This window comes from Dendrobates tinctorius, unplaced genomic scaffold (assembly GCF_039654945.1).
Source record: "Dendrobates tinctorius isolate UK_male_01 unplaced genomic scaffold, ASM3965494v1 ptg000102l, whole genome shotgun sequence".
Taxonomy (NCBI): Eukaryota; Metazoa; Chordata; class Amphibia; order Anura; family Dendrobatidae; genus Dendrobates; species Dendrobates tinctorius.
Genome location: NW_027361770.1, coordinates 45,497,551 through 45,510,587, shown reverse-complemented (window position 1 = coordinate 45,510,587; position 13,037 = coordinate 45,497,551). Strand labels below are relative to the sequence as shown.

General features: G+C 48.0%; 1 protein-coding gene across 1 annotated transcript in view; it reads left to right on the top strand.

Annotated features, from left to right (window-relative positions):
• The first annotated feature begins 1,547 nt into the window (after nucleotides 1-1,547).
• Nucleotides 1,548-13,037, top strand: part of NSUN2 (NOP2/Sun RNA methyltransferase 2) — a 97,664-nt gene continuing 86,174 nt past the window's right edge. Inside the window, exons 1-3 of the mRNA XM_073587869.1 lie at nucleotides 1,548-1,855; nucleotides 3,759-3,916; nucleotides 5,251-5,355. Coding sequence (XP_073443970.1) covers nucleotides 1,754-1,855; nucleotides 3,759-3,916; nucleotides 5,251-5,355 — 365 coding nt within the window. The 5' untranslated portion in view covers nucleotides 1,548-1,753. The remainder of the gene's footprint in view (nucleotides 1,856-3,758; nucleotides 3,917-5,250; nucleotides 5,356-13,037) is intronic.

The following is a 13,037-nucleotide window of genomic DNA, read 5'->3' as shown; positions in this document are numbered from 1 at the left end:
GCAGTGATCATATTGACACCATGGGTGTGTCACACAATTTTATATAATTGAGTGGTGAAAAAAAATAATAAACTTTTACCAATAAAAAGTTATTTTATCCCCAGATTTTACATTTTCACAAGGAGAAATGGGTAAAACTACCACACAATTTGTTACACAATTTCTCGTGAACGAGGCAATAACCCAAATGTAGCTATACAGTATTGTTTGGCCACACGGCGAGACTCCGGAGGGATGAAGCACTAGTTGACTCTTGGAGAACAAATTTTCGCAGAGTAGTTTGCGGAATCGATACACGTACAGAGCCCCTATGCCAAAAGATTAGAATCCCCCCTCAACTGACACCAATTTGGAAGTTACATCCCGAAATGAGTAGCAATGGATGATTCTAACTGAAAATTGCAAATCTGTTAGAGTAGTGCACGGTACAACTATGTACAGTTAACTATTGTGGTCGTTCTGGATGCGGTGGTACCAAATTTGTGTGCGTTTTTTTGTTTTTACATCATGCATTGCAAAGTACAAGAACTGCAAGGCATGAGACCTGTGTAATTACACAGGCAGATCGCATGGTACACCCTGCCTAAGGTTGGGTGTAACGGGTCACTGTGCATGGCACGCCAAGAAGTCATTGTTTGACTTTTAGGGTACCATAACAACCATTGGCTCCCAGTGATTTTGTTGATAGGATGAGAGAGGGAGCCCCTTCCCTCTTACAACCTTCCAAATGTTGCGATTGTGGCATCTGAAGGGTTAATCAGCCATGAGCAGCGCTGGTGCTGTCCCAGGCTGTTATAGCAGTAGCTCGGCTGCTAGCTGTGCTAAGCTTCTGCGGTGATGTCTGGAAGGTTGCTGATATCTCTGCACCTCCTGCGCAATTGGTCAGTCAAACAGACCGATCACAGCGATCTGAGTGCGGTAACTGATGACATGGGTTCCCGCACATCTCCTACTGCACAGCTGTCAGTGACCGCTGTCAACACAGAACTGTCACTGTGTATTTACACCCAATGACAGCTTTAATCCATGATGGACATTGCACGGCACAACGTGGGAACTGACTCCCGCTCATGACAAGCTGGGTCTGTCATTAGTCATAAAGGGGTTAAATAAAACGCAGCTAAAATGCAATAACCAGAGAAGATTGTTATTGTGTAGATTGGGGTGAACACCTGCAGAAAACAAAAACAAAACACAGTATTTCTGCAACGTGTGAACACAGCCTTACACACATGAAAAAGCCAAATGTCATATAGTGAAGCTTACATAAAAATGAATAAGCCATGGCTGGCACAAGCATAAATTAATAAAAGCTGGAATAAAAACAATGAGCAAATAGCTTGCAGTAATTAAATAGATAGTAAAAGGTTGAGAGGTATAGGCATTTCGGCTTCCAGAAAAGCCCTTTAAGCACAGTTTTTCATGTTTGCTCACAGTCTCTCCATTAATGTAGCTATTTCTGCAGTCCACAAATACATGAAACGTGAAAACCTGGAGGCTACAAATCATAAACTGGAAACTCCATAAAGGTGGCCTCATCAAAGATGGCCGCTGCAGGCTCCGTGTCCATTAGTTATGACGTCACTTCTGCGCTGTGGGCCACCGTAGTGACGTCATCAGTGCGGCCAGTTGTGGGAAAGCTCTGACTGCACGTGTTATCCTGTGTGTCACAGGCGCAGTTCGACCACAGCTCGGCACCGAGGACAGTGCCGAGATATTCACACGGCGCTGCTGCCAAGTACTGTGCGGGGTGATGGGGCGCAGAAACAGGCGCAACCGGAAGAGGGATCAGCGCCCCGCAGTGCAGAGGACCCCCGAGGAAGAGGAGGAGAGGCGCAAGGCAAGAGAGCAGGCGGTGAGGAGGAGCAGGGCATGGGCTGCAGTCTGTGTGGTGAGGACTTCCCCTCCCCCAGCCATGTCACCATATTAGGGGCGGCTTGGTCTGGTGGTTGTAGATGTCCCAACAGTAATGGGAAGGACTGGTAAAGTGGTGTGACCAGTCCACTGGTGGGCAACACCTCAGTAGCACAAAGTATAGAAAAGTGCAGCACTCCTGTGACCAATCGGCCTCCACCATTCCTTCAGCGCTGGCTACAGCTGACCAGTGGCCACTTATTGGCTGCAGAATTGTCGTGGCACTGTGACATCATGTGACCGGCGGGGACATCGGAGGAGCGCTGTGTGTGGCAGCAGACTAGAGCATTACTAGCTGTAATATCAGCCCCCACCAATCTGCAGATGTGGGCTGTAGGCGTGGAGGGGTGTGACCTTGTGCTTCAATGACCATACAGTCTCATTGAGGAAGTGATCAGACGTCACCTGTAGATAGGTGGTCATTCTGGAGAAAACCCCTTTAATGAGGACCCGTCTGCTTTACTGACATGTCTGCTTAAATATATGCATTACCTTACTAATGGCAAGTTTTCCTACAACTCTGCATTGTGCTGTTCCTCTTTTACCACTCCTGGAATTGTATAACGATCATGAAAAAGGCGGATACCATTCCTCTTTTCAGCAGGGTCCATGTACAGCTTGGCACTGTCGGCATTGATTGAGTAGTGTCACCCTGCTAAAGCGGGTCTGTCACCAGATTCACTATATATTATTAAATATATCAAACCTGATGAGACTGATTATTATTTATATAGTACCATTGGCTCCATGGTGCTGTTCATGAGAAGGAGTTACATACGAATTACGGATATCACTTACAGTAAACAAACTAACAATCACAGACTGATACAGAGGGGAGAGAGGACCCTGCCCTTTCAGGCTTACATGCTGCAGGATGGTGGGGAAGGAGACAGTAGGTTGGGGGGGTTGCAGCAGCTCCAGTAGTGGTGAGGGGGCAGCGGGGATCATTGCAGGCTGTAGGCTTTCTTGAAGAGGTGGGTTTTCAGGTTCCGTCTGAAGGATCCGAATGTGGTTGATAGTCGGACATGTTGGGGCAGGGAATTCCAGAGAATAGGGGCTATTCAGGAGAAGTCTTGGAGGCGGTTGGGTGAGGAGCGAATAAGTGTGGAGGAGAGAAGGAGGTCTTGGGAGGACCGGAGATTACGTGAGGGAAGGTATCGGGAGATTAGTTCAGAGACATATGGGCGAGACAGGTTATAGATGGCCTTGTACGTCAGTATTAGTAATTTGAACTGGATACGCTGAGGGAATGGGAGCCAGTGAAGAGATTTGCAGAGGGGAGAAGCGGAGGAGTAGCGAGGAGAGAGGTGAATTAGTCAGGCGGACTGGTGTACTTGCTTCGAAAATCCTTGTCAGAATGGCTGTATAATTCTGCTGTCGAACTGAACATTTTGATCTTAGACTTGTCATCTTTCAAAGAGTATGATACAGCCATTCAGGGTAAGTTCTCCTGCCTCGCCAGGTCTATTTAATATTGTATACAGTTTTTATTGTGAAATCTGATGACAGGTCCGCTCTATCATGGGGAAATCGTAATTCAATATGTGATATATTATCTCCATCTCATACAGGTTTTGTGTATTGCTGGAGTAAGCCTTTACATTATGATTGAGGAGAAAGGGGCAACCTCTAGGACCCCCCTACTGATCTTGAGAAGGTAGAAGGAAGGGGCTGTAGCCCTTTCACCGCTTTTACCTGCACAGTCGCAGTTGTGTCCACCCGCCATTCAGTGAACTGCAGGTGCCATCTTTTTACCCCGGCATCTATGTATGATAGGTCATTTGTTGGCTAACCTTGTAGTATTGCCTTTAGTATGTAACATGGACTTTGTGATTGTTTCTAAGGCCTGGGAAAGCGGCTATGCTGAAATCATCAAGGAAAACAAACTGTTTGAGCATTACTACCAGGAGCTGCAGATCGTACCAGAGGGGGAATGGGAGCAGTTCATGTCTGCAATGCGGGAGCCTCTACCAGCCACAATAAGGATCACTGGATATAAGAGGTATGGCATCCTGAGGTCCAATGTGCACTTGCCCCAAAGCCAGTATGGGGTGGGCGCTGACTGTGTTCTGGGTCAGGCTGCACCTCTGAGTTATAGTTTGAGCAGACAGTGAGCTGTGTTTGCCAGTGTCTGTATTTATTTCCCAGGTATGAAGTGTTTGCTTGGTAATCTGCATATTTTCTTGCCTACAAATAAATAGTTTGTTCCATTGAGAAGTACATCTGTGGTAGATAAATGGAATCTGTAACTAGGTTGCTGACACCTAATCTAAGAGCAGCATAATGTAGGTGCAGAGACCCTGATCCCAGCGATGTGTCACTGGGTTGCTTGCTGTCATTTTGATAAAGTCATTGTTTTATCAGCAGCAGATTATGACTGGAGGACTAGTAAACCTGCTGCCAGGTAGTCCTCATGTTTATGAGCGTTATATAAACCCGCCCCCACCACTGATTAGTAGCGCTCTGCCTATGCACAGTGTACGCAAAAAGCCGAGCTCAGCATTCAGAGAACTACTATATTTTATGAAAACCACTGAAAAACAACCCAGTGAGTGATACATCACTGGAATCGGGGTCTCTACATAATGCTGCTCACAGATGGTAGCAAATATCTGCTAAAGGGGTTTCTGTAGCAACTTCAGCAGGGTACAGCAACCTTTTTTTTTTTTTTTTTTTTTTTTTTTTTTTTTTTTTGGGCTTCCGACTGCTTGTATGTATGCGAGTCCATGATTAGTGTCAGCAAGGCTCCAGCTTCTGAGGTCACTCACTGATCCCTAAATGATGGCAATCTGTTCCTTTCTCCTACCCTGTAGATCTCTAGTGCTGTGTTCAGCATTGAACTAGATCCAGCTGTGCCCATCTCATCAGCGCTTTGTGAGCAAAGCGGCACAAATCTCTATACGTAACTTGTATCTAGACCTGATACAATTCTATCCATTTCTCAGCTTTTGTGCATGTATGTTGTTATTGCAAAAGTGGTAAATATCTTAGGAGGACAGTGTGTTTAAGAAAGGTCTTCTAAGTAAACTGAGAGGGGCGGACAGAGAACGATGGTTTAGCGTGTCCTTTACTTTATGAAGGACCCTACCTGTCCTTGCTTTACATTGCATTGATTTCAAAGACAGAGCCGGGAAAGCCAAATTCACCTCACATTCAGTAGTGGCTGGAGTTGGACCTAAGTAAAATATATATTTCAATTCTTTTCTGCCTATAAGGGATGTTCTCTTATTCATTAACCTTGTTTAGTAGTAGATTGTTGCTTTATTATGGTGTTAGTAGAAGCTTTAATGTATCTTTTTATATGAATATATTTGTCCTTTAAATCTGCACTTATAGTCATGCAAAAGAAATCCTGCATTGTTTGAAAGAAAAATACTTTAAGGAGCTGCAGAATATAGAGGTTGATGGCCAGAAGATCGAAGCCCCCCAACCGCTTAACTGGTAAGCCTTCTTTTGCTATGAGATTTGTAGCTTTGGCTATACATAACTAATAAAATGGCAGCACAATGAGATTTCCAGCTTTTACCTTTTCCATAGGATATACAACTCTGTGATCAGCTGGGTTCTGCTCACTGGTGTGCTCCTCCCCGATCAGAACATCAGTATTTCTCCCTCACCTCATTGGGGAACACAGGACCATGGGTGTTATGCTGCTGCCACGAGGAGGAGACTAAGAAGAAGCGCCGTCTTGTTCTGGTACTCTGTGTCATATAGCTGGGGCACGGGCACAGGACCTAGGGAAGCCGGTTCTCTGCGCTTAACCCCTTCACGGTAGCAACCGCTAAGCAGCATCATAATACGGGCACTATGTCACATTCAAGGACATACAAGAAAGCACACACAGTGGTGTATGCCTTAGGTGCCGCTTGTAATGCCCACACTATCACGCAGACGCCATATGTCAATCTGGACAGCCTGCAAACCCCCCATGCATACATGAATCCCCTGCTAATGCGATCCTAGTGGCCTTAGTCCGCCCTAAAGGGCCACGTCTCTGGCATCAAATGAATGGACTAGTACATGGCCTATTTGGCCAAGGCTATAGATCCTCTCGCCTCACGAGAGTCTTTCTCAGGGCTGGACTGCGCCAATGCAACCATGCCTCAGGCGCAGTGTGCCTACAGGTTTTCACATCCACAGTGCAGACTACCTTTCCCAGACCTACTCGTGCCTCGGCACCCGCAATCCTTGTTTCATGTTTCCCCTCACCAGGAGTTTGCACGAACATGACTCGGAATACGAGTCTTATGTGGCTGTAGACCCGGACTCGTTGAGTACCAGGAGTTTCTACATTCTTTAATTGATGTGGTTAATAGTTCCCTGAAAGTATAAGAATCACCCGGTACTGGTCCGGTTCACACCTGTCTTTCAAAAACCAAATAAGAGGCATAGAAGTTGCTCAGACAAGCGCTTTACAGGGCAACAGCCACTGGAAGCCAGGTACCCTTTTTTGCATCAAAGGAGGGGACTAAGTTCCCAGCAATGGATCCACCATATCACTGCGCACTTCCAAAACTATCCTGCCTCTCTCTGATGGCTCGTTCCTTAGTAACCCCTCTATTAGTAACCCCCTCTGATCAACAGACAATCTTGTTCGGTCAGTTTTTCAGCCTGTCGGAGCAGAACTCTTCCCTTCCTTTGCCGCCGCCTAGTGGCAAGGCCTATGGTAGCCTGGGCGAAGCCTCTAGCTAAGACCGGTCCAGACATTAACCTACTTCCAGAAGCGGTCAGTCTAGTTTACAACATTGCCTGAGCCGGGGATTACGTTGTGCATGCCTCCCTAGAGGCAGCTAACTGTGCCGCACTTGTAGCTGCAAACGCCGTTACCGTCAGGAGAGTCCTATGGCTCCGGGAGTACCGAGCACACTTCGCTTCCAAGAAATCTCTAACCTCCCTGCCTTACCAGAGTGGGCATTTGTTCAGGGATAAACTTGACCAAATTATCTTAAACCCTACTGGAGGAACAAGCAAATTCCTCCCTCAACTTAGGCTCAGTCGCCTCCTGTTGGAGCCCGCGCCAGGTTCACTACTGGCCTTATTTTGCAGTACGTTGAGCTGGTCATCCGCAAATGCTTCCTCTACCTCGGCCCGTCTTCTGCTCAGGGATCATAATTCTCTAACTTCATTCAGGCCCGCTCATTCCTGGAGAAACTGACCCTCCCGGTCTGGACACAAAGGTACCTCTCCCCGCAAGTTTTCTGACGGATTGAGCATCCCCCCATTCAAGAACTCCTCCAGCTCTGCTACATCTGGCTAGGAGGATAAGAAGAATGGACTTCGGCGCTGACTTAGGCACTGGAGTTGAGGTATGGGGTTGGGTCCTGCCCCTGGGAGAAGCGCTTACTTAGCGTCAGCGGCAGCGCTCCAGCGCCCCATCGCGGCCCCCCGCGCGCTCAGCATTTTCAGATGGCCCCAGAAATTTAGTCCCCGGCTTTCAATAGCGCCGCCCCACCCCCAGCGCCTACCGGCGGTAGACCAAAAATTGAGCCCCCTGCTTTTCCGGCCTACTAGGCCGCAATTTGAATAGCACCGCCCACGCTATTGCCGCCACCCCCCTCCTCTTGGCGCCTCCCGCTCCTAACGAGACGCGCAATTTTAATCTCGGGGGCCATGTCTGTTACCTCTGCTGCAGTTAACCTTTGCAGGAGCAGCCGAATACCGGGCGACGCCAAAGGGCCACCGGTTTTCCTCCCAGGGGACATAACACAGGACCGAGGGTAAGCTGCATCTGCCCTCAGATTAAAGCTTAACCACTTCCCGGCACATTCTCTGCAGCTGCAGCCAGTGTCTGCCGTTAACCCTTTCTGGAGCGCTATGCATATCTTGAACGAGACTAAACGGGCTGTTAAGAAATACATCGCGTTTTTAACCGTGTGTACCACTTGCAAGTCTGCCCTACCCAGTGCACAATCTAATCCGTTATGCACGGACCGCACGGCCTGCTCCCGACCTGCGCTCCAACGCCCCTCGCAGCGACCGCTGACAGGCTTCCTGCGCTTGGTACACCTGAGTGGGCTGCGCCCTGTCACGGTCGGTGGAGTCTCTGAACCAGGCTATTCTCTCTCCGGGAGGACTATTTAAGTCAGGAGCCATACTCGTCCAAGGGATGGTCAGGTCTCTGAAAAAGCGGACACATGGCGCTTTCCCTAGTCATGTTTGCGCTTCAGCATCAGCGACTCCTGTCTCTCGCTCGCCTCTTCTGAGGTTCACAGTGAGCATGCCTCTGAATTCGTATCTGACGCGTCAGCCCCTCAGAATCCCACAACTGATCAAGAGCCACTTGATTCTCTTACAGAATCAGTCAACAGGATTCTGTAGTTGAACGAGGAAATTATTCCCGCTCCAACACTCAGTCTCGTCTATGGAACAAGCGTGTGCGCTGTTGTTTACCAGCGTCCAGTAACATAGGGATTGGCCACATAAGTGGCTCACTGGGCAAAAGTATGCTCTGGCTAAATACTCCAGACCTATTGAAGTGATATTGATATGGCTAACAGAATGCGTGTGTCGTCATCTCATCTTAATTGTCTGTGGCCGAATTGGATCTCTGGCAGAGATTATACGTGCACGGAGAAAAGAATACACAAGACAAGGTATATCATGTCAAATGATTCTTCCCTACTTTTAATCAGAGATGTACAGTTTTTATAACAGAAATCGAGCTGTCTCATTGTGTTACATCATGGGTTCTTTTCCAAATTACTGTTTACCCCAAATAGCAAATTAGTATTGATCTCATATGATCTCATATGTCCTATATACGCTACATAATTATGCACATAATTATCGTTTTCTGGCCCGGTCCACCCTAGTCCACCCAGTTTCGATGAAGGCTAGGTGGGTTATACAATACAGAAATATGTCTTAGAGAACCAGAAATATCTTAAAGCTACATGATTCTAATATTCAGCAAAACGTCCATATAAACTTATAGGTTTGATTCTTGTATTTATTCATATGCCATGTATTCTCCCTTTAACAGAAGGATTGATTACAGTTCCCTCCGGTGAACCTTCCTGTACCGCGTCTTGCTTCTACAACGCTCCTATCTGTTTTCTGAGGGTGCCTCAGTCAGAAACCCCTCCGATCGTTAAAATTGACTACCTGCCGTTCAATATTTGGAAGCTTCAGGAGCGGCTTTTTCTCCATCCTTCTTGGCAGTTTAGGTCACCACGGCAATGGCCGCTTGGGCAAAAGTCCTGATTATTTCATTCCAGGGCACCAATCTTCTCCGCAGGCAACCACTGTCGCCAGCCAGATGATTCACGCAGCAGTCTTTGTAGTAGACGCTTCTTTTGATACCACCAATTGCGCGGTTCAATCTGCCACTAATGCGATCTCCATTAGAAGAGCCTCAGGGCTCCGCGACTGTTGGGCGCATGCCACAACGAAAAGATCGTTGACTTCTCCCCCCCTTTCAAAAGGGTCGTCCTTTGAAGAGAGACTAGACCAGCTCATTTGTGATTTTACCAGGGGGGAGAAAGTAAATTCCTTCCTCAGTAAAAGGGGCTGTTCGGCTGTTTTGCAACCAACAGCCGACACGTTTTCGATCTTCTCGCATCATTCGGACCTAACCGTTCTTGGAAACCCAGGCCTATGGATTCTGGATCTTGGGAAGCCAGATCTCATAGATCTACCCAATGACGGCAATTGGGTCAGGAGGCTGGTGTTCTTCGGATACAATATAGAATTTCTTCTCCCCCTTCAACCCGGGGGTTTTACTTTCCTTTTCCCCAAAGAGAAAGACAAGAGTCTTCCTTCGGGCTGTTCAGGCTCTGCTAAAGGACGGAGTCATCATTCCGGTCCCCCTTCACGAAAGGTTTAGTATTTTTTATTCAGACCATTTTTTGTGGTTCTAAAAGAAGACAGGACGATGCGACCCATTCTGGATCTCAAATTTGTTAGATCAGTTTCTCAAAGTACGGTGATTCCGAATGGAAGCTCTCCCATCAGTTACCGCTTCTATGGGAAAGGGTTCCTAGCATCCACCGATATCAAGGACGCTTACCTTCACGTTCTGATCTGCCCGTCCCTTCAGGAGTTCCTGCATTTTGCAACTCACGAGAAACACTTCCAGTTCTTGGCTTATCCTTCGGACGAGTTCGCCACCGCTCCCAGGGTTTTTACCAAGGTCATGGCGGCTGTCATGGCCATTCTTCACTCTCCCAGAGTGGTAGTGTTACTGTATCTGGACGCCTGCTCATCAAGGGTCCGTCCCTTCCAGTCCGTGAGGAATCTGTGGATAACAGTAGATACACTTTCTCGCCTAAGGTGGAAGACTGTGAAAGGTCTTTCCCAGGACCGGCTCGCACTTCCCGCGAGTTCACCACCCTCCCTCAGGAGAGACCCAAGCCTTACATCAAGCAGCGTGGTCTCTTTTTCGACCAGATTCTCACTCCATCCGTTTCACCATGGGAGTTCTCGGAAGGATGGTGACAGAGATGGAAGCAGTTCCGTTTTTGACCGTTCCACCTCCGTCCTTTACAACATGCGTTGCTGTTAGCTTGGAACGAGAACCCGTTCTCCCCAGATCGTCGGACTCCTCTGTCCCTGCGGGACAGGCAAGCCTGTTGTGAGTTCATTCTCTGGTTCACCAGTTGAGTTCTCCTTCCAGACTCCCTCTGGTGGTAACAGGAGGTAGTGAGGCTGATTTGATCGGTGGAGATCTGCCACCTGAGAATGAGGATGACGATTGGACCTCAGGAGTCTCAGATTTGATTTAAGACAGCCGACGCCCTATTCAGTTGCTGGTGATTCCTTCTGGCTTGTCAGCTTTTGGTTTTCAGCTCTGTTCCAGTCATCTAAAGCTAAGTTTTTCTGCTAATGTTCACACTTGATTTTGTTGGTCTATTCAGTTTTTTGGTGTGGTCAGCCAGGGCTGTGCTGAATTTCCACTCTTATTTATCAGTGTTTTGCCAATTTGCTTTTTGTCCCTTACTAGTTTGGTCTCTTTTTCCTCTGTCTCAGAATATTTCAGAGTGCTGATATAGTGGGAGAAGTCTAGTGACTTCAGGGTTAATTTTGCTATCAGAAGTTTTGGACATTATTTTTGTAGGGTTTTTTTGCAGGTTGCAGACCATGTCTTTCCTTTCCTTACCTCTCTAGTTAGTTTGGGCCCCATCGTTTGCTCAGCCTATTTTCCTGCCTGTGTTTGTGCCTTCATCTTGTTTCACCGTCAATACATGTGTGGGGGCTGTCTATTCCTTTGGGGTCTGCTCTGGGGCAGTTCGTTTTCCCCTTTTCCCCTTTTCATGTTTCAGGTTTATTTAGTCCTCCGGCTGTGACGAAGCGTCTAGGAACATCGTAGGTACGCTCCACGGCTGCTGCTAGTTGTGTGATAAGATCAGGGATCTGCAATCTGCATAGTTACCAACCTCTCTGGTTTTCTGTGACTTAGCATGTTTTGCTTTTTTCTCCTCGGTGACCCATTCATTATTATGATTATTTGTTATAGCGCCATTTATTCCATGGCGCTTTACTTGTAAGGAGGGGGCACAGGGTCATTGGTCAACCCGAGAGTCACGTCTCCCCATTAACATTTGGTGACGCGAACAATCACATTAGCTCTACGGAGTTTCCACCTCACCCCATCAGGTCTCAATCTGACAACGCCACGGTTGTAGCGTATATCAACCACCAGGGAGGAACCCTGGACAGGATGGCCATGCACGAAGTGAGTTAAATCTTCTATGGGGCCGAGACCAGCCATTCGCCCATCTCAGCAAGCCACATCCTGGGCTTGGAAAATTGGGAGGCAGATTTTCTCAGTCACCAAGGCATTGCCTCGGGGAAGTGATCTCTTCATCTGGAAATCTTTCAGCAGATTTGTCTTCATTGAGGGACCCCGGAGTTGGATCTCATGACCTCAAGACTGAACAACAAGATTCCTCGGTTCATTTCCCGATCGCGCCATCGGAGCGGACGCTCTAGTTCTGCCATGGCACTGTTTCCGGCTCCTGTACATCTTCCCCCCTCTTCCCTTGCTTCTGAGGGTCATCAAGAAGATCAGAGCGGAGGGAGTACCAGTGATCCTAGTCGCGCCAGATTGGCCACGCCGAGCATGATATGCAGAACTAATACAACTGGTCGCCGATGTCCCCTGGCAACTTTCAGATCGTATGGACCTACTCTCGCAAGGCCCGATTAACCACCAGAGCTCCGAGGCCTGGTTTTTGACAGCGTGGCCGTTGAATCCTGGTTTTTAACTCAGGCTGGGTTCTCTCACGTTGTGATCTCCACCATGATTGGTGCAAGGAAGCCTGTGGTCATGCGCATATATCACTGCACCTGGACAAACTTCTTTTTCGTGGGCAAGGTTCATGGTCAATCACCTCTGGTGTTTTCCATTCTGGCCATATTGGAATCCCTTCAATCTGTATTTAGATCAGGCCTCGTGCTTTGCTCACTCAAGGGCAAAATTTCGGCCTTGTCAGTGCTTTCCCAATTTGCCACCAGGCTTCAAGTCAAGACGTTCATTCAAAGAGATTTCCATGTGGTGTCTCCTTATAGAAGGCCACTCATGGGGCCTTAACCTGGTTCTCGGGGCCTTCTTTTTCGGACTGCTGCAGGACATGCCACTGACCGTCCTCTCTTGGAAGGTGGTCTTTCTAGTGGCAACTATGTCAATCAGACGAGTTTCGAAATTGTCAGTCCTGTCCTTCCGTTCTCCTTTTCTGCATTTTCATCAGGAAAAGGTAGTTCTCAGGATGTCCCCGTCCTTCCTGCCCAAGGTCCTCTCCTCTTTCCTTCTCAAAGAGGAATTTATTTTGCCTTCCTTTTGTTCCAGCGCCAGTCCATCGCATCGAGAAGGCCCTCCACACCCTGGATGTGGTTAGGGCGCTGAGACGGTACACCTCGCGGATGGTTCCCTTCCACAAGTCAGTTGCCCTGTTCATGCTCCCAGAGGGGCATAGGAAAGGTCTAGTTACGTCATAAGCAACGCTAACAAGGTAGATTTATCTTGGCGATTCAGGAATCCTACCATGTCAAGAACGCGCCTGTCCCAGCTGGGATTAAGGCGCACTCTACCCAGTCAGTTGGCGCCTCTTCGCCCATTCGGCACCTGGCCTTGGCAGACCAGGTCTGCAAGGCTGCGACTTTGTTCAGTCTGCATACTTTTTACA